Source organism: Rana temporaria, chromosome 3, assembly GCF_905171775.1.
Source record: "Rana temporaria chromosome 3, aRanTem1.1, whole genome shotgun sequence".
Lineage (NCBI taxonomy): Eukaryota > Metazoa > Chordata > Amphibia > Anura > Ranidae > Rana > Rana temporaria.
Window position 1 is genome coordinate 2,548,375 of NC_053491.1, and position 23,435 is coordinate 2,571,809.

Below are 23,435 nucleotides of genomic sequence, written 5' to 3' on the forward strand. Positions count from 1 at the left end.
TAGTATTGTGTCACACAACAGGCAGTCATCATGGTAACTGTTTAAATGCAATCTTCACATAATCTTCAACAATTATTCATTTATTCCTCTAATGTAGCAACTTTGTGAAAGAAAAATCTGCAGAAATTAACCCGAGACGGATCCATGGGCATGTCAAAGACATTAGGAAATGTTGGCAAACGCGTGATCGCGGTTCAACAACGTTACTTATTACGTCCCTCGTTCCTGAATCTTGGATTATGTGTGTTGTTCATCTAAAGTGGAACTAAAGAGGCAGCGGGGTTCTGGGGGCAAGGATGGGCAGCATAGCTTGGCCTTTTCAGCAATACAGAATAGACTTTTTAGGCTAATAAAAATAATAACAGACATAAGCGTGTGCATGGGGTGTGCCGGGTGTGCCTAATCACTCCGTGTGGTGCAGATTCTCCTTGCTGCCACGGTCCCCCCCCCCACCCCTAGTGTCCTTCCTTCTCCTCCTGGGGGTCGTTTCAGGGTGGATGAACATATCGATCACTCACAGTGTTCATTCATGCCTGAACCATAGGAAACTGTGTACTATGCTTCAGTGTGTGAATGAACTCAGCAGAAAGAACTTCCCATTCATTCTGCATTGCACAGGGAATCTCAGTCTCTGTCCCTTTCTCTGTCTCAAACGTGAGGCATCTGATTAGACCCCTAATATTTCACCAAAGCCCCCCAACCAGGCTCTTTCTATATAAACAGTATCTGATAAAAGTAAGTACACCCCTCACATGTGTTTAAATATTTTCTTGTATCTTTTAATGTGACAACACTGAAGAAATGACACTTTGCTACAATGTTGTGTAGTGAGTGTACAGCTTGTATAACGGTGTAAATTTGCCATCCCATCAAAATAACTTAACACGCAGCCATTAATGTCTAAACCACTGGCAACAAAAGTCAGTACACCCCTAAGTGAAAATGTCAAATTGGGCCCAATTAGGGGGCAAAAGTGTGCCCATCTCCCACACCATTACATCACCAAGGGACGGTGTTCAGAGGTGTGTAGGAGGTGGAGACCATGGACAGTGTTTGGAGGTGGATAGAGCACAGAGACAATGGACAGTTTTTGGGGGTGGGTAGAGGGTGCAGACAATGAGTGGTGTTCAGGGGTGGTTCCGGGGTGGAGGCCAGGGACAGTGTTTGGAGGTGAGAAGGGGGTGGAGAGAATGGATGGTGTTCGGAGGGGGACAGGGGAGGGGATGGACAAAAGGGATGATGTTCGGAGGTGGGTAGGAGATGGAGACAAGGGATGGTGTTAGGCGGTGGGTCGGAGGTGTGTAGGAGGTGGAGACAAGGGGTGATGTTTGGAGGTGGGTAGGAGGTGGACACAAGGGATGGTTTTCAGAGGTGGAGACAAGAGATGGTGTTCGGAGGTGGGTAGGATGTGGAGACAAGGAATGGTGTTTTGAGGTGAGTAGGATATGGAGACAAGGGGTGATGTTCAGAGGTGGGTAGGAGGTGGAGACAAGAGATGATGTTTGGAGGTGGGTAGGAGGTGGAGACAAGGGATGATGTTAGGAGGTGGGTCAGAGGTGTGTAGGAGGTGGAGACAAGGTGTGATGTTCGGAGGTGGGTAGGAGGTGGAGACAAGGGGATGGTGTTCGGAGGTGGAGACAAGGGATGGTTTTCGGAGGTGGAGACAAGGGATGGTGTTCGGAGGTAGGTAGGAGGTGGAGAAAAGGGATGGTGTTCGGAGGTAGGTAGAAGGTGGAGACAAGGGATGGTGTTCGGAGGTGGGTAGGATGTGGAGAAAAGGGATGGTTGTCAGAGGTGGAGACAAGGGATGGTGTTCGGAGGTAGGTAGGAGGTGGAGAAAGGGATGGTGTTCGGAGGTGCGTAAAAGGTGGAGAAAAGGGATGGTGTTCAGAGGTGGGTAGGAGGTGGAGACAAGGGGTGATGTTCAGAGGTGGGTAGGAGGTGGAGACAAGGGATGATGTTCAGAGGTGTATAGGAGGTGGACATAAGGGATGCTGTTCGGAGGAGGGTAGGAGGTGGAGACAAGGGATGGTGTTCGGAGGTGGAGACAAGGGATGGTGTTCGGAGGTCGGTAGGAGGTGGAGACAAGGGCTGGTGTTCGGAGGTGGAGACAAGGGATGGTGTTCGGAGGTGGGTAGGTGGTGGAGACAAGGGGTGATGTTCAGAGGTGGGTAGGAGGTGGAGACAAGGGATGATGTTCAGAGGTGTATAGGAGGTGGAGACAAGGGATGGTGTTCGGAGGAGGGTAGGAGGTGGAGACAAGGGATGATGTTCAGAGGTGGGTAGGATGTGGAGACAAGGAATGATGTTCGGAGGTGGGTAGGAGGTGGAGACAAGGGATGGTGTTTGGGGGTGGGGACAAGGGATTGTGTTCGGAGGTGGGTAGGAGGTGGAGACAAGGGATGGTGTTCGGAGGTGGGTAGAAGGTGGAGACAAGGGATGGTGTTCGGAGGTGGAGACAAGGGATAGTGTTCGGAGGTGGGTAGGAGGTGGAGACAAGGGATGGTGTTCGGAGGTGGGTAGAAGGTGGAGACAAGGGATGGTGTTCGGAGGTGGAGACAAGGGATGGTGTTCGGAGGTGGAGACAAGGGATGGTGTTCGGAGGTGGGTAGGAGGTGGAGACAAGGGGTGACTCTGGGGAGGGAGAATTACCTGTACCTATTCTCTGAGAAAAAAGCCCCTTACCTTCTCCATGTGTTGGAAGAAGGCAAAGAGGATAGACCAAGAATGGTTGGTTACCACCCGGTCCCATCATAGGGCTGGCCCTGGTCAGTGTCATCTTAGGAGCATTATAGGCCCCCGGGCAATAGAGTACACTGGGGCCCTGTCTACACAATTAAGCACAAGAATTTACTGACAAAAATCATGAAATTTACTGGCAGAACCACATTTTTTTTACTGGCACTGCAAAAAAGTACCTAAAATTACAGTTTTCAGTGCCAAACAATGCAAATGTCAGTATTTAAACTATAAACACATAGCTAGTGCTATTAGCATGAAGGTCAGGTTACTATAACCCAGCCTGCACAGAGTTTTCTCTTACATCAGAGTCTGCAGGATTCCCTCTTTCAGTGAAAGGGAACTCTTATGTAAGGGGGAACGCTGCAGATCATGATCTAAGGGGGAACTCTGATGTGGAGGGGGGCTCTGGTGACAAGAGACCACCTTATATCAGAGTTCCCACTTACATCGGGGTCCTCAGACTAAGTTCCCCCTTGCATTGTAAGGAGGAATCCTGCAGACTCTGATTTAAAGGGGAACACCAGGAACTCTGATGTGGGGGGCACTCTGGTGACCAGAGACCACCTTCCGTAGAGTAAATACACTAAGGTAAGGGGGGGTCACTATTTTTGTATTCACTCCCTCCTTACATCACTGACCTCCTCTCAGGTGCACCGTGCAAGGCTCAGTCAGATGGCTCCAGCTTGGCTGCTCTGGTTTTGTCCTACAGTCTCCCCATGTCTAACTTCTCCCGTGACCCCCGTCGCCACTCCCACTCCTGACTCCTCTCCAGACTCTTCCTCAGAGACTGTAGACACGATACAGTTCTACAGTTCTGACCTTCCGCTCTCCACCATTTTTTACTGGGGTCGCTGGGCAGCTGATGGGGGCCCCCCAGGCAAGTGAGGCCCCCGGGCAACTGCCCAGCGTGCCCAATGGAAAAGACAGCCCTGGCCCTGGTTGGTTACCACCTCCTGCCATTATGTTTATATGGAAAGCGTTGCAGATTTCTTCTACCATGCCAATGGAAGGAGGTGGTAAAAGTTGGCATAGGAAGCTTGTTTTATATCTTGCTTTCTGGATCTCAGTTGTGTTCTCTGCACTTTAAGCACAATGGGAAAATCGGGGTCACGCGGTGTCCCCTAAACTGGTGCTGGTGCCTGCCGGGTCTATAGAAATGTTCAGTCATGGGCCGGTTCCTTTCAATCAGTAAATCCTGAAAACAGTATCGGCTCCTTCCAATGTTTACCTGTAAAATATGTTGTCATTCAGGCAGAGGAAAGAAATGGTTGTCGGTGTTTCGTGTCTCCTCCTCGGCCACGTAGAGAATTGTGTATTACAGAACATGACAGGTTCTCTTTATTTGACCACAAAGTCCCTCAACGCTTCTCATTTCATGGAGACTCTGAAGTCATTTATTTCCTTCTTTCTTCTCTCGTTTCTGTACAGGCGCTGAGAGTGGCAGTGACATTGCTCTGTACTCCGGTCTGGGAGCCGCCATCATCGCCGTGGCCGTGCTGGTGGTGGGAATCACGTTGTATCGAAGGAGCCAGAGCGAGTATGGCGTGGATGTTATCGATTCGTCTGCCCTGACGGGAGGCTTTCAGACTTTCAATTTCAAAACTGTCCGACAAGGTTAGTCTACCGTGACCTTCGCCTCCCTTTTCCCCTAATGAAACGATCCCGCAGGTTGTGCAACTCGACACATTTCAAAGAGAACCTGTCAGACTCTTTCCGTGTCTGGAAAACGGAAGGGTTTCTTTTGCCGCATACACGCGATCGGAAAATCCGACAAGAAAAATTTGGATTTTTTTTCCGACGAAATCTTGGCTCAAACTTGTGTTGCATACACGCGGTCACACCAAATTCCGACCGTCAAGAAGCGGTGATGTACAGCACTATGACGAGCCGAGAAAAATGAAGTTTGATGATTCAGAGCATGCGTCAAATTGATTCAGAGCATGCATGTTTTTTTGCGTGTCGGAATTGCATACGGACGATCGAAATTTCCAACAAGAACATTTCTTGTCGGAAAAATTTGAGAACCAGCTCTTAAATTTTTCTTGGTGGAAATTCCGACAGCAAATGTCCGATGGGAGCTTGTTGTCAGAAATTCCGACCGTGTGTAGGCTCCGCCGGACATTTGCAGACGGAAATTTCCGACAACAAAAATTTGAGAGCCGGTTCTCAAATTTTCAGACAGGAAAAGTTCTTGTTGGAAATTCCGATCGTCTGTATGCAATTCCGAAGCGCAAAAAAAAAAAAACACGCATGCTCGGAATCAAGCAGAAGAGCCTCACTGGCTATTGAACTTCATTTTTCCCGGCTCGTTGTACGTCTTGTACTTCACCGCGATCTTGACATTTTCGTAAATTTCCGACAACATTTGTGTGACCGTGTGGATGCAACACAAGTTTGAGCCAACATCCATCGGAAAAAAATCTGCGGCTTTGTTGTCTCGGAATGTCCGATCGTCTTGTATGCGGCGTTACAATCAAGGCGTGCCATGAATGATAACCGTCACCACTCTCAAGCCAACTGCCAAGCCACCAAAGGTGCCGGTGTCAGAAATGATCACATGTGCAGCACCGAGGCAACTAACTGCAAACAGAGTCTAAAATGGCGGTAAGGCGCCATTCACGCCTAAGCGTCACATTTTTGAGAGGTTTTTTTTTTGGGGTGTTTTTTTCAGGCATTTGTATGGGCATTGTGATGGGAGTCACTTTGGGTGGGGGGGGGGGGGGGGGTTTGTGCAACTCGGCTAAAGGGTCTTGGATAGTTGCTGGTTCTGGACAGAGGAGGTATTTATTGAGGACGAGGGTTCGTCGCAGGCGAAGGTTTTAAAGCGTTTTTGACTTTTTCCAATTTTTTTATTAGCTTATAGAGAAAAACATAATTTGTTGTTATGTTTTCACCCACTTTTATTTTTTATTTATTTATTATTTTTTATTTATTGTTAGGAATTAAAGAGTATGCAATCTAAATCCTGTATAATAATAACAATAATAATGGTTAGGGGTTACAGTGATTTATTGTATTTTATTTATTATATTTATTGACTTATTATTATTATTTAACTATTTTGTTAGGTTAGGGGTTAGGGTTCATTATTAGGATTATGGGTTGTGGTATCCGCTTTATAAACCAGAGGCACTGAATGGACAGTTGGATAAATGTCAGGGTTAAAGATTATGTCAGGGGTGACATAAATCACCCCCCAGTACAAATACCCCCCAAAATCACCCCCAGTGCAAATAACCTTCAAATCACCCTTCTGTACATCATTGGTGTCAGTGGGAGGAATAGTGTCCCATCATTGGTGTCAGTAGGAGGAATAGTGTCCCATCATTGGTGTCAGTGGGAGGAATAGTGTCCCATCATTGGTGTCAGTGGGAGGAATAGTGTCCCATCATTGGTGTCAGTGGGGGGAATAGTGTCCCGTCATTGGTGTCAGTGGGAGGAATAGTGTCCCGTCATTGGTGTCAGTGGGGGGAATAGTGTCCCATCATTGGTGTCATTGGGGGGAATAGTGTCCCATCATTGGTGTCAGTGGGGGGAATAGTGTCCCATCATTGGTGTCAGTGGGAGGAATAGTGTCCCATCATTGGTGTCAGTGGGGGGAATAGTGTCCCATCATTGGTGTCAGTGGGAGGAATAGTGTCCCATCATTGGTGTCAGTGGGAGGAATAGTGTCCCATCATTGGTGTCAGTGGGAGGAATAGTGTCCCATAATTGGTATCAGTGGGAGGAAAAGTGTCCCATCATTGGTGTCAGTGGGAGGAATAGTGTCCCATCATTGGTGTCAGTGGGGGGAATAGTTTCCCATCATTGGTGTCAGTGGGGGGAATAGTTTCCCATCATTGGTGTCAGTGGGGGGAATAGTGTCCCATAATTGGTATCAGTGGGAGGAAAAGTGTCCCATCATTGGTGTCAGTGGGAGGAATAGTGTCCCATCATTGGTGTCAGTGGGAGGAATAGTTTCCCATCATTGGTGTCAGTGGGGGGAATAGTGCCCCATCATTGGTGTCAGTGGGAGGAATAGTGCCCCATCATTGGTGTCAGTGGAAGAAATAGTGTCCCATCATTGGTGTCAGTGGGAGGAATAGTGTCCCATCATTGGTGTCAGTGGAAGAAATAGTGTCCCATCATTGGTGTCAGTGGGAGGAATAGTGTCCCATCATTGGTGTCAGTGGGAGGAATAGTGTCCCATCATTGGTGTCAGTGGGAGGAATAGTGTCCCATCATTGGTGTCAGTGGGAGGAATAGTGTCCCATCATTGGTGTCAGTGGGAGGAATAGTGCCCCATCATTGGTGTCAGGGGAGCGTCTCTCACTCTTTAGGGGAGCGTCTCTCACTCGTTAGGGGAGAGTCTCTCACTCGTTAGGGGAGAGTCTCTCACTCGTTAGGGGAGCGTCTCTCACTCGTTAGGGGAGAGTCTCTCACTCGTTAGGGGAGTGTCTCTCACTCGTTAGGGGAGAGTCTCTCACTCGTTAGGGGAGCGTCTCTCACTCGTTAGGGGAGAGTCTCTCACTCGTTAGGGGAGCGTCTCTCACTCGTTAGGGGAGAGTCTCTCATTCGTTAGGGAAGCATCTCTCACTCGTTAGGGGAGCGTCTCTCACTCGTTAGGGGATCGTCTCTCACTCGTTAGGGGAGAGTCTCTCACTCGTTAGGGGAGAGTCTCTCACTCGTTAGGGGAGCGTCTCTCACTCGTTAGGGGAGAGTCTCTCCCTCGTTAGGGGAGAGTCTCTCACTCGTTGGGGAGAGTCTCTCACTCGTTAGGGGAGCGTCTCTCACTCGTTAGGGGAGAGTCTCTCACTCGTTAGGGGAGAGTCTCTCACTAGTTAGGGGAGCGTCTCTCACAAGTTAGGGGAGCGTCTCTCACTAGTTAGGGGAGCGTCTCTCACAAGTTAGGGGAGCGTCTCTCACTAGTTAGGGGAGAGTCTCTCACTCGTTAGGGGAGAGTCTCTCACTCGTTAGGGGAGAGTCTCTCACTCGTTAGGGGAGCGTCTCTCACAAGTTAGGAGAGCGTCTCTCACTCGTTAGGAGAGTCTCTCACTCGTTAGGGGAGCGTCTCTCACTCGTTAGGGGAGCGTCTCTCACTCGTTAGGGGAGAGTCTCTCACTCGTTAGGGGAGCGTCTCTCACTCGTTAGGGGAGAGTCTCTCACTAGTTAGGGGAGCGTCTCTCACTCGTTAGGCGAGTCTCTCACTCGTTAGGAGAGTCTCTCACTTGTCAGGGGAGAGTCTCTCACTCGTTAGGGAAGCATCTCTCACTCGTTAGGGGAGAGTTTCTCACTCGTTAGGGGAGAGTCTCTCACTCGTTAGGGGAGAGTCTCTCACTCGTTAGGGGAGCGTCTCTTACTCGTTAGGGGAGAGTCTCTCACTCGTTAGGGAAGCGTCTCTCACTCGTTAGGGGATCGTTTCTCACTCGTTAGGGGAGCGTCTCTCACTCGTTAGGGGATCATCTCTCACTCGTTAGGGGAGAGTCTCTCACTAGTTAGGGGAGCGTCTCTCACTCGTTAGGGGAGAGTCTCTCCCTCGTTAGGGGAGAGTCTCTCACTCGTTAGGGGAGCGTCTCTCACTCGTTAGGGGAGCGTCTCTCACTCGTTAGGGGAGCGTCTCTCACTCGCTAGGGGAGAGTCTCTCACTCGTTAGGGGAGCGTCTCTCACTCGTTAGGGGAGAGTCTCTCACTCGTTGGGGGAGAGTCTCTCACTAGTTAGGGGAGCGTCTCTCACTCGTTAGGGGAGAGTCTCTCACAAGTTAGGGGAGCGTCTCTCACAAGTTAGGGGAGCGTCTCTCACAAGTTAGGGGAGCGTCTCTCACTAGTTAGGGGAGCGTCTCTCACAAGTTAGGGGAGCGTCTCTCACTCGTTAGGGGAGAGTCTCTCACTCGTTAGGGGAGAGTCTCTCACTCGTTAGGGGAGAGTCTCTCACAAGTTAGGGGAGCGTCTCTCAAAAGTTAGGGGAGCGTCTCTCACTCGTTTGGAGAGTCTCTCACTCGTTAGGGGAGAGTCTCTCACTAGTTAGGGGAGCGTCTCTCACTCGTTAGGGGAGCGTCTCTTACTCGTTAGGGGAGAGTCTCTCACTCGTTAGGGAAGCGTCTCTCACTCGTTAGGGGATCGTTTCTCACTCGTTAGGGGAGCGTCTCTCACTCGTTAGGGGATCATCTCTCACTCGTTAGGGGAGAGTCTCTCACTAGTTAGGGGAGCGTCTCTCACTCGTTAGGGGAGAGTCTCTCCCTCGTTAGGGGAGAGTCTCTCACTCGTTAGGGGAGCGTCTCTCACTCGTTAGGGGAGCGTCTCTCACTCGCTAGGGGAGAGTCTCTCACTCGTTAGGGGAGCGTCTCTCACTCGTTAGGGGAGCGTCTCTCACTCGTTAGGGGAGAGTCTCTCACTCGTTGGGGGAGAGTCTCTCACTAGTTAGGGGAGCGTCTCTCACTCGTTAGGGGAGAGTCTCTCACAAGTTAGGGGAGCGTCTCTCACAAGTTAGGGGAGCGTCTCTCACAAGTTAGGGGAGCGTCTCTCACAAGTTAGGGGAGCGTCTCTCACTAGTTAGGGGAGCGTCTCTCACAAGTTAGGGGAGCGTCTCTCACTAGTTAGGGGAGAGTCTCTCACTCGTTAGGGGAGAGTCTCTCACTCGTTAGGGGAGAGTCTCTCACAAGTTAGGGGAGCGTCTCTCAAAAGTTAGGGGAGCGTCTCTCACTCGTTTGGAGAGTCTCTCACTCGTTAGGGGAGAGTCTCTCACTAGTTAGGGGAGCGTCTCTCACTCATTAGGGGAGCGTCTATCACTCGTTAGGGGAGTCTCTCATTCATTAGGGGAGCGTCTCTCACTCGTTAGGAGAGTCTCTCACTCGTTAGGGGAGCGTCTCTCACTCGTTAGGGGATCGTTTCTCACTCGTTAGGGGAGCGTCTCTCACTCGTTAGGGGATCGTTTCTCACTCGTTAGGGGAGAGTCTCTCACTCGTTAGGGGAGCGTCTCTCTCACTGGTTAGGGGAGAGTCTCTCCCTCGTTAGGGGAGAGTCTCTCACTCGTTAAGGGAGCGTCTCTCACTCGTTAGGAGAGCGTCTCTCACTCGCTAGGGGAGCGTCTCTCACTAGTTAGGGGAGCGTCTCTCACTCGTTAGGGGAGAGTCTCTCACAAGTTAGGGGAGTGTCTCTCACAAGTTAGGGGAGCGTCTCTCACTAGTTAGGGGAGCGTCTCTCACAAGTTAGGGGAGCGTCTCTCACTAGTTAGGGGAGAGTCTCTCACTCGTTAGGGGAGAGTCTCTCACTCGTTAGGGGAGAGTCTCTCACAAGTTAGGGGAGCGTCTCTCACAGGTTAGGGGAGCGTCTCTCACTCGTTTGGAGAGTCTCTCACTCGTTAGGGGAGAGTCTCTCACTAGTTAGGGGAGCGTCTCTCACTCATTAGGGGAGCGTCTCTCACTCGTTAGGGGAGTCTCTCACTCATTAGGGGAGCGTCTCTCACTCGTTAGGAGAGTCTCTCACTCGTTAGGGGAGCGTCTCTCACTCGTTAGGGGAGTCTCTCATTCATTAGGGGAGCGTCTCTCACTCGTTAGGAGAGTCTCTCACTCGTTAGGGGAGCGTCTCTCACTCGTTAGGGGATCGTTTCTCACTCGTTAGGGGAGAGTCTCTCTCTCGTTAGGGGAGCGTCTCTCACTCGTTAGGGGAGAGTCTCTCCCTCGTTAGGGGAGAGTCTCTCACTCGTTAGGGGAGCGTCTCTCACTCGTTAGGAGAGCGTCTCTCACTCGCTAGGGGAGAGTCTCTCACTCGTTAGGGGAGCGTCTCTCACTCGTTAGGGGAGAGTCTCTCACTAGTTAGGGGAGCGTCTCTCACTCGTTAGGGGAGAGTCTCTCACAAGTTAGGGGAGCGTCTCTCACAAGTTAGGGGAGCGTCTCTCACTAGTTAGGGGAGCGTCTTTCACTAGTTAGGGGAGAGTCTCTCACTCGTTAGGGGAGAGTCTCTCACTCGTTAGGGGAGAGTCTCTCACTCGTTAGGGGAGAGTCTCTCACAAGTTAGGGGAGCGTCTCTCACAGGTTAGGGGAGCGTCTCTCACTCGTTTGGAGAGTCTCTCACTCGTTAGGGGAGAGTCTCTCACTAGTTAGGGGAGCGTCTCTCACTCATTAGGGGAGCGTCTCTCACTCGTTAGGGGAGTCTCTCACTCATTAGGGGAGCGTCTCTCACTCGTTAGGGGAGTCTCTCTCTCGTTAGGGGAGAGTCTCTCACTCGTTAGGAGAGTCTCTCACTCGTTAGGGGAGTCTCTCTCTCGTTAGGGGAGAGTCTCTCACTCGTTAGGAGAGTCTCTCACTCGTTAGGGGAGCGTCTCTCACTCGTTAGGGGAGAGTCTCTCACTCATTAGGGGAGAGTCTCTCACTAGTTAGGGGAGCGTCTCTCACTCGTTAGGAGAGTCTCTCACTCGTTAGGAGAGTCTCTCACTCGTTAGGAGAGTCTTTCACTCGTTAGGAGAGTCTCTCACTTGTTAGGGGAGCATCTCTCACTCGTTAGGAGAGTCTCTCACTCGTTAGGGGAGAGTCTCTCACTCATTAGGGGAGCGTCTCTCACTTGTTAGGGGAGCGTCTCTCACTCGTTAGGGGAGCGTCTCTCACTCGTTAGGGGAGAGTCTCTCACTCGTTAGGAGAGTCTCTCACTCGTTAGGGGAGAGTCTCTCACTTGTTAGGGGAGAGTCTCTCACTTGTTAGGAGAGTCTCTCACTTGTTAGGGGAGCGTCTCTCACTCGTTAGGGGAGCGTCTCTCACTCGTTAGGGGAGCGTCTCTCACTTGTTAGGGGAGCGTTTCTCACTCATTAGGGGAGCGTCTCTCACTCGTTAGGGGAGCGTCTCTCACTCGTTAGGGGAGCGTCTCTCACTCGTTAGGAGAGAGTCTTTCACTCATTAGGAGAGTCTCTCACTAGTTTGGGGAGCGTCTCTCACTTGTTAGGAGAGTCTCTCACTTGTTAGGAGAGCGTCTCTCACTCATTAGGGGAGCGTCTCTCACTAGTTAGGGGAGCGTCTCTCACTCGTTGGGAGAGTCTCTCACTCGTTAGGGGAGCGTCTCTCACTCGTTAGGGGAGAGTCTCTCACTCGTTAGGGGAGCGCCTCTCACTAGTTAGGGGAGAGTCTCTCACTCTTTAGGAGAGTCTCTCACTAGTTAGGGGAGTCTCTCACTCGTTAGGGGAGCGTCTCTCTCACTAGTTAGGGGAGCGTCTCTCACTCGTTAGGAGAGTCTCTCACTCGTTAGGAGAGTCTCTCACTCGTTAGGGGAGCGTCTCTCACTCGTTAGGGGAGAGTCTCTCACTCGTTAGGGGAGTCTCGTCGGTTCTCCGTGTTCTGCAGCGATGGGGAAGAATAAATAAAATATCAAGCTTCAGGAAGCCTGGAGGCGAAGGATAGGAATCCAGACTGTCTTCTTTCCTTTCTTCTGTTCATGGTTGGTTAGTAAAGCGTCCCCCAAAGACGAGTCTGTGACAAAATAACCCCCGAGAATCAGAGAATCCGAGAATCCGGGGCATGCTGAGTGTGACGGATCCCAGAACTACGTCCGCCACCAATGCTTTCTCCGTCCAGAACCGGCACCATCCAAGACTATCCAGACCCCCCCCCCAGTCACCAGCCGCAACACAGTGTAGAGGGGCAAACAACAAAGACTGATTTATTATCACACATGTAGAGCTTCAATAAAAAGTATGTGAACCCTTTTGGAATGATGCGGATTTCTCATAAAATGTGATCTGATCTTCAGTCACAATAGACAATCACAGTCGTCTTACACTAATAACACACAAAGAATTAAATGTCGCCATGTTTTTATTGAACACGCCATGTAAACATTCACAGTGCGGGTGGAAAAAGTATGTGAACCCTCGGATTTAATAACTGGTTGAACCTCCTTTGGCAGCAATAACTTCACCCAAACGTTTCCTGTAGTTGCGGATCAGACGGGCACAACGGTCGGGAGTAATTCTTCACCATTCCTCTTTACACAACTGTTTCAGTTCAGCAATATTCTTGGGATGTCTGGTGTGAATGGCTTTCTTGAGGTCATGCCACAGCATCTCAATGGGGTTGAGGTCAGGACTCTGACTGGGCCACTCCAGAAGGCGTATTTTCTTCTGTTGTTGATTTACTTCTATGCTTTGGGTCGTTGTCCTGTTGTAACACCCATCTTGTGTTGAGCTTCAGCTGGTGGACAGATGGCCTTAAGTTCTTCTGCAAAATGTCTTGATAAACTTGGGAATTCATTTTTCCTTCGATGATAGCGATCCGTCCAGGCCCTGACGCAGCAAAGCAGCCCCAAACCATGATGCCCCCACCACAATACTTCACAGTTGGGATGAGGTTTTGATGTTGGTGTCCTCCACACATAGTGTTGTGTGTTTCTTCCAAACAACTCAACTTTGGTTTCATCTGTCCACAGAATATTTTGCCAGTACTGCTGTGGAACATCCAGGTGCTCTTCTTGTGCAAACTGTAAACGTGCAGCCATGTTTTTTTTGGACAGCAGTAGCTTCCTCTGTGGTCTCCTCCCATGAAATCCATTCTTGTTTGGTGTTTTACGTATCGTAGATTTGCTAACAGGATGTTGGCATATGCCAGAGACTTTTGTAAGTCTTTAGCTGACACTCTAGGATTCTTCTTCACCTCATTGGTCGGTCTGCGCTGTGCTCTTGCCGTCATCTTTACAGGACGGCCCCTCCTAGGGAGAGGAGCAGCAGTGCTGAACTTTCTCCATTTATAGACAATTTGTCTCACCGTGGACTGATGAACAGCAAGGCCTTTGGAGATACTTTTATAACCCTTTGCAGCTTTATGCAAGTCAACAATTCTTAATCGCAGGTCTTCTGAGAGCTCTTTTGTGCGAGGCATCATTCACATCAGGCAATGTTTCTTGTGAAAAGCAAACCCAGAACTGGTGTGTGTTTTTTTATAGGGCAGGGCAGCTGTAACCAACACCTCCAAATCTCATCTCATTGATTGGACTCCAGTTATCTGACACCTCACTCCAATTAGCTCTTGGAGAGGTCTTTAGTCTAGGGGTTCACATACTTTTTCCACCTGCACTGTGAATGTTTACATGGTGTGTTCAATAAAAACATGGTAACATTTCATTCTTTGTGTGTTATTAGTTTAAGCCGACTGTGATTGTCTATTGTTGTGACTTAGATGAAGATCAGATCACATTTTATGACCAATTTCTGCAGAAATCCATATCATTCCAAAGGGGTTTGCATACTTTTTCTTGCAACTGTATGCAGTAACAATGAAGTGCAGCATCCTCTTCTCCAAATAAGAAGAAAATGTAACGTATCGAAACACAACAGTTTTATGCTTGACTGCCGGGCTGCTGTTGGAAACCATGGAGCCCCATACAGTCAACCAGAAAGGCCCCCCTCCCCCAAATAAACAGTTTACTATGCTTCAGTTATGAACATAGGCGTGTGCAGGGGGTGTGCCTGGGCACACCCTAATCACTCTATGTGGTGCCGATTCCCCCTACTGCCTGGGCTTCCCCCCGTGTAGCACCCCCTCTACCGCAGTACTGCTGGCTTCCCTTCTCTTCCCCTGGCTGCTGCGGGGGAGTTTTCAGGATGGAGAGTGGGGGAAGGGGCTAATCAATATGTCACTCACCAGCACCTTGATTTGATTGATGAACACGGTGGGCCGTCCCCAAACTCCTCGCATAAAGTTGGGAGCATGAAATTGTCCAACATGTCTTGTTATGCTGATGCCTTAAGAGTTCCCTTCACTGGAACTAAGTGACCAATCCCAACCTCTGAGGGGCCAAGACCAACCCCCTAAGGGGCCAAACCCAACCCCTGAGGGGCCAAGCCCAACCCCCTAAGGGGCCAAACCCAACCCCTGAGGGGCCAAGCCCAACCCCCTAAGGGGCCAAACCCAACCCCTGAGGGGCCAAGCCCCACCCCCAAAATACACAGGTCCACTGAATTAAAAATGAAAGCTCACTATGGCAAGCTGCTTGCTGTTTGGGGTACTCAAAGAGAGGGAGAGGCCAGGATAGCCGAAGAGGGACCCGAGAAGAGGAGGATAGGGGCTGCTCTGTGAAAAACCAACTATATAGAGGAGGGAAGTAGAACAAGTTTATTTTTATTGAAAAAAAAAATTTGACTTTACGATCACTTTATTCTTTGACAATTAACCGGGAAGCCGCACCGGATTTTGCACCCTCCAGTTTTAGTAAATCTCCCCCAAAGTGTTAATTTGTTAAAGTGAAAAAAATATATAATTTTTTCCATCCACTTGGATCTCGGCTTTATTGTACCAGTAAGTAATTTGTTCGCCCACCCGCCGTCTCCCAGGTTCTGTAGCTCAGGAACGTCTCTGAAGATAAATACAGCCCCGGGTATCATTTATTGCTCGGATAATTTTATCACCAACCACCAAAAAAAGGTGCGGAGCTTTAAAGAATGGCGTCTTTCAAATGGAATCAATGGAAACAAATCTTATTTACCTGTGAAAGTCATTATAGAGGGAATTATTCCTCCACACACAGTCATAGAGCTCGGCTCTCCGAGGAAGAAAGCTACATTAAGTGAACCTTCTGTGACAATGAAGCGAGTCGGCTCCATCCAAGCATAATACGGCAGCTATGAAATGTCTATGAAATATAGATAGAGAGCCCATAATGGGGACGACATGGCTTAGTATGTAAGTGCATAGTAAAATGATATTAACTCTGAGATACATGAGTGCACATTCTGTATTTCCCGTAATGCTTTGATGGCTTCTATCACATAGGATTTAGTACCGGGGGCAGGGGGGGGGGGTTATGTAGAAATTCTAACTGCAAATTTGCTAAATTAAATGGGTTTCATCCTGAAGAGTAAAAGTTGATGGTTGTGAGTCTACACAGGGTTTTGACGGACTCCGGACACTCTGTTGGGAATCTCCACCAAAAAACTGCTTCCCAAGTCCTGGAAACACGGGCCAATAGATCTGGCTATAGTAACCCTGTGACGAACCCTCGTCCTCAACAGAACTTTGTCCGCCGTAAATCCTTCCTTTGTCCAGAACCAGCACTATCCAAGACTCTTTAACCCACTAAATTAAATGGGTTTCATCCTAAAGAGTAAAAGCTGGGATGTTAGTTGATGGTTGTGAGTCTACACAAGGTTGTGACGGACTCCGGACACCCTGTTGGGCATCTCTGCCAAGAAACTGCTTCCCAAGTCCTGGAAACACGAGACCAATAGATCTGGCTATAGTAACCCTGTGACAAACTCTTGTCCTCAACAGAACTTTGTCCGCCATAAATACTTCCTTTGTCCAGAACCAGCACTATCCAAGACTCTTTAACCCACCGAGTCACCAGACCACACCAGTCTTGGAGTACATCAGGAATCGTCTTTTATTTGGGATCTCACACGGATATATACACAAGGAGGACAATACAAACTGTAACCAGAAACCTAATTAACATGAGCTAATCATCTAATCCTTTAGATAGTCTAGGTGACTCATAGGCATGACCTTTTAGGACAGACTTGCCGTCTTTTAGCTCAGAAGACACAATCAACCTTATCATAAATAGAAACACAGAAAACCTTCACACAATAGCAGAGTTAATTAACACAAACAACAATGGGTGAAATACTCTGATGCCCCGTACACACGTACGGGTTTCCCGGCGGTCTTTTTACCGTCTGGAAACCTGAGGGGAAACCCGAGAACCGGCTCGGCAGCTTTTTCCCCCTACACATGGCTGGTTTTCCTGGCAGGAAAACTGCCTTAAGAGCTTTGGCCGGGAAACCCGGCGGTGTGTATGCTCCACCGCAGTGTTTCCCATAGGAAAACTGCTGGGAAAAAGACCGCCGGGAATTGCGGCAGGAAAAAAAAGAACATGTTCTCATTTTTCCCGGCGGTTTTCCTGTGGGAAAACTGCCATGGATCATACACACGGCCAGTTTTCCCGGCCAAAAGCTGTCTTGGCAGTTTTACCAACGGGGAAACTGGTCGTGTGTACAAGGCGTTAGAGCCCATGCTAGCCTTATTTACAATAAACACATTATAGCCGATAACAGACAGGTGGCTGGAGTCGATGACATCAGAATCTTCTATGAGCCCCAACATTATGAAGCCATCACCATAATATGGCATATACAGGGTTCCCAGAGTTTTGTGTTTTGGGGGGACATGGACTTGAATCCAAAGTAACATTACTTCAAGGTCCCCAGGCCTACACTTCACAAAGAGTATTGTTCCCTTAAGATCCAGGGCCCATAATCAGAAGGCAAGAGGCTAGCATTCAGTCCTCTCCAGAAGCCTCTGTCCCGACTAGGTCTGTCACAAACCTCAAGAACCAGGCAACACCTGTTTTGGAGTACACCAGAAATAGAACTGTTTATTTGAAACAAGTATACAGGCTTTTATACACTTGAGAAAGACACCCCCCGATCATATTACTCTAACATTAAAACTGTAACCAGAAACATCAATTTACATGAGCCAATTAACTAATCATTTAACCAGCCTAGGTGACTCCAAGGTTTGACCGTTTCAGGTCAGACTTGTCGTCTTCTAGCTCAGAAGACACAATACACATTATCATAAGTATAAACACAGACCTCCTTCACACAATAGAAGGAGCCCCCATATCCGTCTCCCACATTGTACAGAGGCCAATGTGATCTTTCAATTACCCCACTTACGGGCCGCTGCACGCCGATATACGCCAGCTGTTTGAAGAGGGATATCTCTGTTATGGCAGCAGCTAGCTACCATAACCCCAGTATCCATCTCTTCAGCAGGCGGTCCGGTTTCCGATAATGGCGATCTCTGCAGCGGATTCGCTGCAAGATCACCGCTATCGGTGGCGGGAGAGGGGCCCCTCCTCCCGCCTCTCTCCTGCGCCCTCCGCTGCTTACCGGAGCCGTCGTTAGCGGACGAAAAGGCGATTGGGTCCTTGTCGTGGCTGGGTATGGATACAAGTGAGGGGAAGATGGCCCCCACCCGTCTCCATAACATAGCAGGGCAAAAGCAAGGTCAAAATGTCACTTCCGTCCATAGCTCTTAAAGGGCCATTTGTTTTTCAAATGACCAAATTTTATAAAAAAAATGTATTGCATTTTATTGTAAATATGATATGTGAGGTCTTTTTAGGCCCCTTTCACACTGGGGCTTTTTTTCGGGCGTTATTCAAGCATTTTTCAGGCGCTTTGGCATTAAAAAAAAGCCTGTAAAGCGCCTGAAAGAAGCCTCATCTGCAATCCCAATGTGAAAGCCCGAGAGCACAGAAACACACACATTGTACATTATATACTCCTGTAATAGAGTGGACAATAGGATTTTACAAGAATTTTAAACTAGGGCTTATTTTTGGGGTAGGGCTTACCGTATATACTCAAGTATAAACCGACCCGAATACAACCTAATTTTACCACAAAAAACTGGGAAAACGTATTGACTCGAGTATAAGCCTAGGGTGTCCATCTGCATGCCTCACTTTGCCTCACTATGTCCATGCCTCACTATGTCCATGCCTCACTGTGCCCATGCCTCACTGTTTCCATACCTCACTGTGTCCATGCCTCACTGTACATGCCTCACTGTGTACATGCCTCACTGTGCCCATGCCTCACTGTGCCCATTACACTTACGTTTAACATGGGAGTCTATAGAAGGGATGCCCAGCTTTGAAAAATCGGTGCTCCCCGGCCGTAGGTCCCCCAGATTATAGGATTTTACAAGCATTATAAACTCCAGTCACACTGGGGATTCCTGACAGGCAGGGAGGGAGAGGGGGAGAGAAGACAGCACATTACATGATAAGACCTACCCCAAAAATAAGCCCTACTGTGTCTTTTGTTGCCAAAATTAATATAAGACCCGGGCTTATTTTCGGGGAAGGTATCTCAATGGTCACACCTGTGCAATTCATGTCAAGGCCTGGGTTGTGGTCACCGGATGACAGCTGATCCCTTTTTGTCTTGCAGGTAACTCTCTTCTACTGAACTCCTCGCTCCAGCCTGACTTGACGGTCAGCAGAACCTACAGCGGTCCCATTTGTTTCCAGGACCCCATGGACAAAGAGCTAATGACCGAATCTTCAATCTTCAACCCCCTCACAGACATCAAGGTCAAAGTGCAAAGTTCATTCATGGTGTCACTGGGGGTGACGGAGAGGCCGGAGTTCCACAGCAAGAGCCTCTCGGGGACTTTTCCTCATGGGAACAACAGGTGCTTTGGAACTTTACACAATAGGAACAAAACTCCCTACATTCAGAACCTGTCCTCCGTTTCCTCCAAGCCGGAGATGAGGGTCTGTGGACTTTTTGGCCATCAAGGAGGGAAGCTGGTGATGCCAAATACAGGTGAGGAGTCTTTGCCTTAATGTACTGTTTGAAGTTATAGTAAATAGTTACATTTCTGGTTGAATAAAGACCATCTAGATCAGGGGTGCCCAACCTTTTGAAGAGCGAGGGCCACTTAAGCAGCTTGGTAACCAGTTGAGGGCCACAATGAGCGAGCGGGCGGATGACAGGTCACGGCTACTCTATATGCCCTCCTATACGCCCAGATGAAAGGGTAGGAATTCTCTTCTGTTTTTCGGATTGGAGGTAGGTGGGCGTAAACAGACATCTGTCGCTCTATAGAGGTGAATTAACTGTCGCATTTGGTGAGGCCAATCGTGTGAAAAGGGCCTAAGACTGCTTTCACACTGATGTGCCGCGGTTTACCCACACCGCGGGTGCAGCGTAGTGCACCTGTGTCTATCCTGCGGGTTAGCTGAACTTTGCCAAGGACTCCACCTGTGGCAAAAGCCGGCGCTGTAGAGGAAGCATCGGCTTATGGGGCTCTGCTCTGCAGCCGCTTTCTTCCTCTACCACCAGCTTCACTCACAACAATGATGATGTGGTATGGCGGGTTGGAAAACCTGCCATCTGGTCTTGCCAACCCTCCATTCCAGAGAAGGAGGTCACGGGCCACATCAGAGGGCTCCGCGGGCCACTAGTTGGCCACCCCTGATCTAGATCAACCTATTGGAGAAATGCAGAACACTCGGGACATAGAGATTCCAAGGCAGGAGACTCGCATGTGGAGATGATGTCCTGCTGGAGCCACAGGGACACGTTCGTTATCGCAGGACATCAGCTCCACATGCGAGTCTCCTGCCATGGAATCTCTGTCTCCGAGTGTTCTGCGTTCTTGCAAGACCGTCTTTTCTGTTCCCTCCTATGGCCTCCTGCTGTCCTTGGCTTGTTGTGGCGAATGTAGACTCTTTAAATCGTCGTTGATTGTAGTGGTACATGTAACGGAACGTCCCACACTCCGCTTGAGTGCTTCCTTCATATACCGCTTCCTATCAGTCTGGATATAGATATCAGATATTCCAGCTGCTCACAAGCACACAACGAGACGAGACTTGTTTGTCTGCTGAACATGGAGTGTTTATTAGAACCAAGAATACAGCCTTATATACAGTTAAAGAGGAGGTAACCAGAACATAAATTAACATGAGCTAATTAACTAAATAATTTAGACAGCCGAGGTGACTCATAGATATGACCTTTCAGGGTAGACGTCCCATCTCCTCGCTCACCTGCTATACAATACACATTATCATAAGTGTAAACACAGGACATCTTCACACAATAGCAGGGTCAATTGGCACAGAGAACAGACAGATGGCTGGAGGTGATGGCATTAGCATCTCCTTACACTGTATGTCCCAACAGTATGAATCAGTCACTCTAATATGGCATCCCCAGGCATACAGCTCACAAAGAGCACCGTTCCCCCAAATGCCAGGGCCCATGATCGCAAGGCAAGAGGCTAGCATTCAGTCCCCTCCAAAAGCCTCTGTCCCGGGTGAGTCTGTCACAGTACACATTTGTCTCGAAATCCTGGGAAGGCTTGTGCTCCAAAGGTGACAGCATCCCCTGAGTAAGCCCAGATTGAGGGCGAAACACGTTGGGGAACTCAACTCATCAAATCTGCTTTATCCATAAGCATTGTACTTTATATACTTGTGGAATTGTTTTTAGACAATCTTTTAATTATTGTTTAAATAAAATTTATATTTTTTTAATATACCTCCTTGGATCAATTTATTAGTACATGCACCTTAAAAATCCTACTCGTTTCGTAGTGCAGAGACCTGATAAAAACATTTAATGGATATTGATTGTGTGCTAAGAGTAATAGGCAGTTGCAGACTCTTTAAATCGTCATTGATTGTAGTGTATACATTTGATCTCGAAATCCTGGGAAGGCTTATCCTCCAAAGTGGACAGCATCCCCTGAGGAAGCCCAGATTGAGGGCGAAACACGTTGGGGAACTCCATCAAATCTGCTTTATCCACAAGCAATGTACTTTATATACTTGTGGAATTGTTTTTAGACAATTTTTTAATCATTGTTCAAAATAAAATGTATATATTTTTTAATATACGTCCTTGGATCAGTTTATTAGTACACGCACCTTGAAAACCCCACAAGTATTTCTATATCTATTCAATTTCGGGACGTGGTGCTAATTTTAGTGGTTTGTCTGTGGTTAAGAATTTATCCTATGAAGGGGGAGGGGGGGAGTAAAAGCTTCCGGAAGGCAAGTGGTTAAAGTCTTGTCCTTGACCTGAGGCACATTAGCTAGGGGACTATAACACGAGACGATGAGAGAACTCGCCCCCCTCCATCATGGCGTCCTTCCATGGGGAGGCATTCTGTTACCAGCCGCCGTGCCATAACGCATACGGCTACGGTGACTTAATTGCAAGTGAAGCCGGTAATCCGCGGCGAGGTTTGAGACAATACAGGTGTGAAAGGCGACACATGTTACATAAATAAGTTAGGATTCGTTCGACTCAGCATCTTGTTTATCACCCGCACTGGTGAATAATTTACAAGTTTTCTTGGAAGCTTTGTTACAGAAAATCGGATTCCCTCCTAGACACGCATAGACACGCTAAGCCCCATCACACAAATGTACGCGGCGTGTGCACCGTCATGGATGGAGACCGGGAAGGAAATGCCGCCAGATTTAGGAAAAATTATGAATGCGAAATAGAAGCGAATTCTTGGGAAATACTGAAGTGAAATTAGAATTACTGAACATTTACTCGTTAGCAGGGCTTTTTTTCTCAGAGAATAGGTGCAGAAACTCCTCCCTTTCAAGCTACCCCTGACTCCGCCCCCTACCCACCTCTGAGCACCATTCCTTGGTTCCACCCCCTACCCACCTCCAAGCACCGTTCCTTGGTTCCACCCCCTAACCACCTCCAAGCACCGTTCCTTGGTTCCACCCCTTACCCACCTCCGAGCACCGTTCTTTGGTTCCACCCCCTACCCACCTCCGAGCACTGTTTATTGGTTCCACCCCTTACCCACCTCCGAACACCGTTCTTTGGTTCCACCCCTACCCACCTCCGAGCACCGTTCCTTGGTTCCACCCCCTACCCACCTCCGAGCACCGTTCCTTGGTTCCACCCCCTACCCACCTCCAAGCACCGTTCCTTGGTTCCACCCCCTACCCACCTCCGAGCACTGTTCCTTGGTTCCACGCCCTACCCACCTCCGAGCACCGTTCCTTGGTTCCACCCTTATCCCACCTCCGAGCACCATTTCTTGGATCCACCCCTACCCACCTCCGAGCACCGTTCCTTGGTTCCACCCCCTAACCACCTCCAAGCACCGTTCCTTGGTTCCACCCCTTACCCACCTCCGAGCACCGTTCTTTGGTTCCACCCCCTACCCACCTCCGAGCACTGTTCCTTGGTTCCACCCCTTACCCACCTCCGAGCACTGTTTATTGGTTCCACCCCTTACCCACCTCCGAACACCGTTCTTTGGTTCCACCCCTACCCACCTCCGAGCACCGTTCCTTGGTTCCACCCCCTACCCACCTCCGAGCACCGTTCCTTGGTTCCACCCCCTACCCACCTCCGAGCACTGTTCCTTGGTTCCACGCCCTACCCACCTCCGAGCACCGTTCCTTGGTTCCACCCTTATCCCACCTCCGAGCACCATTTCTTGGATCCACCCCCTACCCACCTCCGAGCACCGTTCCTTGGTTCCACCCCTTACCCACCTCCGAGCACCGTTCTTTGGTTCCACCCCCTACCCACCTCTGAGCACCATTCTTTGGTTCCACCCCCCTACCCACCTCCGAGCACCATTCTTTGGTTCCACCCCCCTACCCACCTCTGAGCACCGTTCTTTGGTTCCACCCCCTACCCACCTCCGAGCACTGTTTCTTGGTTCCACCCCTTACCCACCTCCAAGCACCATTCTTTGGTTCCACCCCCCTACCCACCTCCGAGCACTGTTCCTTGGTTCCACCCCTTACCCACCTCCGATTATCGTTCCTTGGTTCCACGCCTTACCCACCTCCAAGCACCGTTCCTTGGTTCCACCCCCTACCTCCTCCGAGCACCATTCCTTTGTTCCACCCCCTACCCACCTCCAAGCACCGTTCCTTGGTTCCACCCCCTACCCACCTCCGAGCACCGTTCCTTGGTTCCACCCCTTACCCACCTCCCGGTACCACCCCTTTTAGAGAATACAGAACCATGTATCATTTTGTGGTGCTACGTATTTTGTGTGGAATTTGTTAATGATAACAAGAAAGGCAGTAAAATAGATCTAGCAAAAATGGACACCCCAGCGACAATAGATCCAACGCAGCAACAATGGACTCCCAACAGTCAGCATCAATATACCCTCCAACAGCAATGATTGACCCCCCTGCAACATAAGACCCTCCCCCAG

General features: G+C 49.3%; 1 protein-coding gene across 1 annotated transcript in view; it reads left to right on the top strand.

Annotated features, from left to right (window-relative positions):
- UNC5D (unc-5 netrin receptor D) overlaps nucleotides 1–23,435 on the top strand; it is a 500,326-nt gene that overhangs the window by 350,951 nt on the left and 125,940 nt on the right. Inside the window, exons 9-10 of the mRNA XM_040341477.1 lie at nucleotides 4,171–4,356; nucleotides 18,662–19,039. Of these exons, the coding sequence (XP_040197411.1) occupies nucleotides 4,171–4,356; nucleotides 18,662–19,039 (564 nt within the window). The remainder of the gene's footprint in view (nucleotides 1–4,170; nucleotides 4,357–18,661; nucleotides 19,040–23,435) is intronic.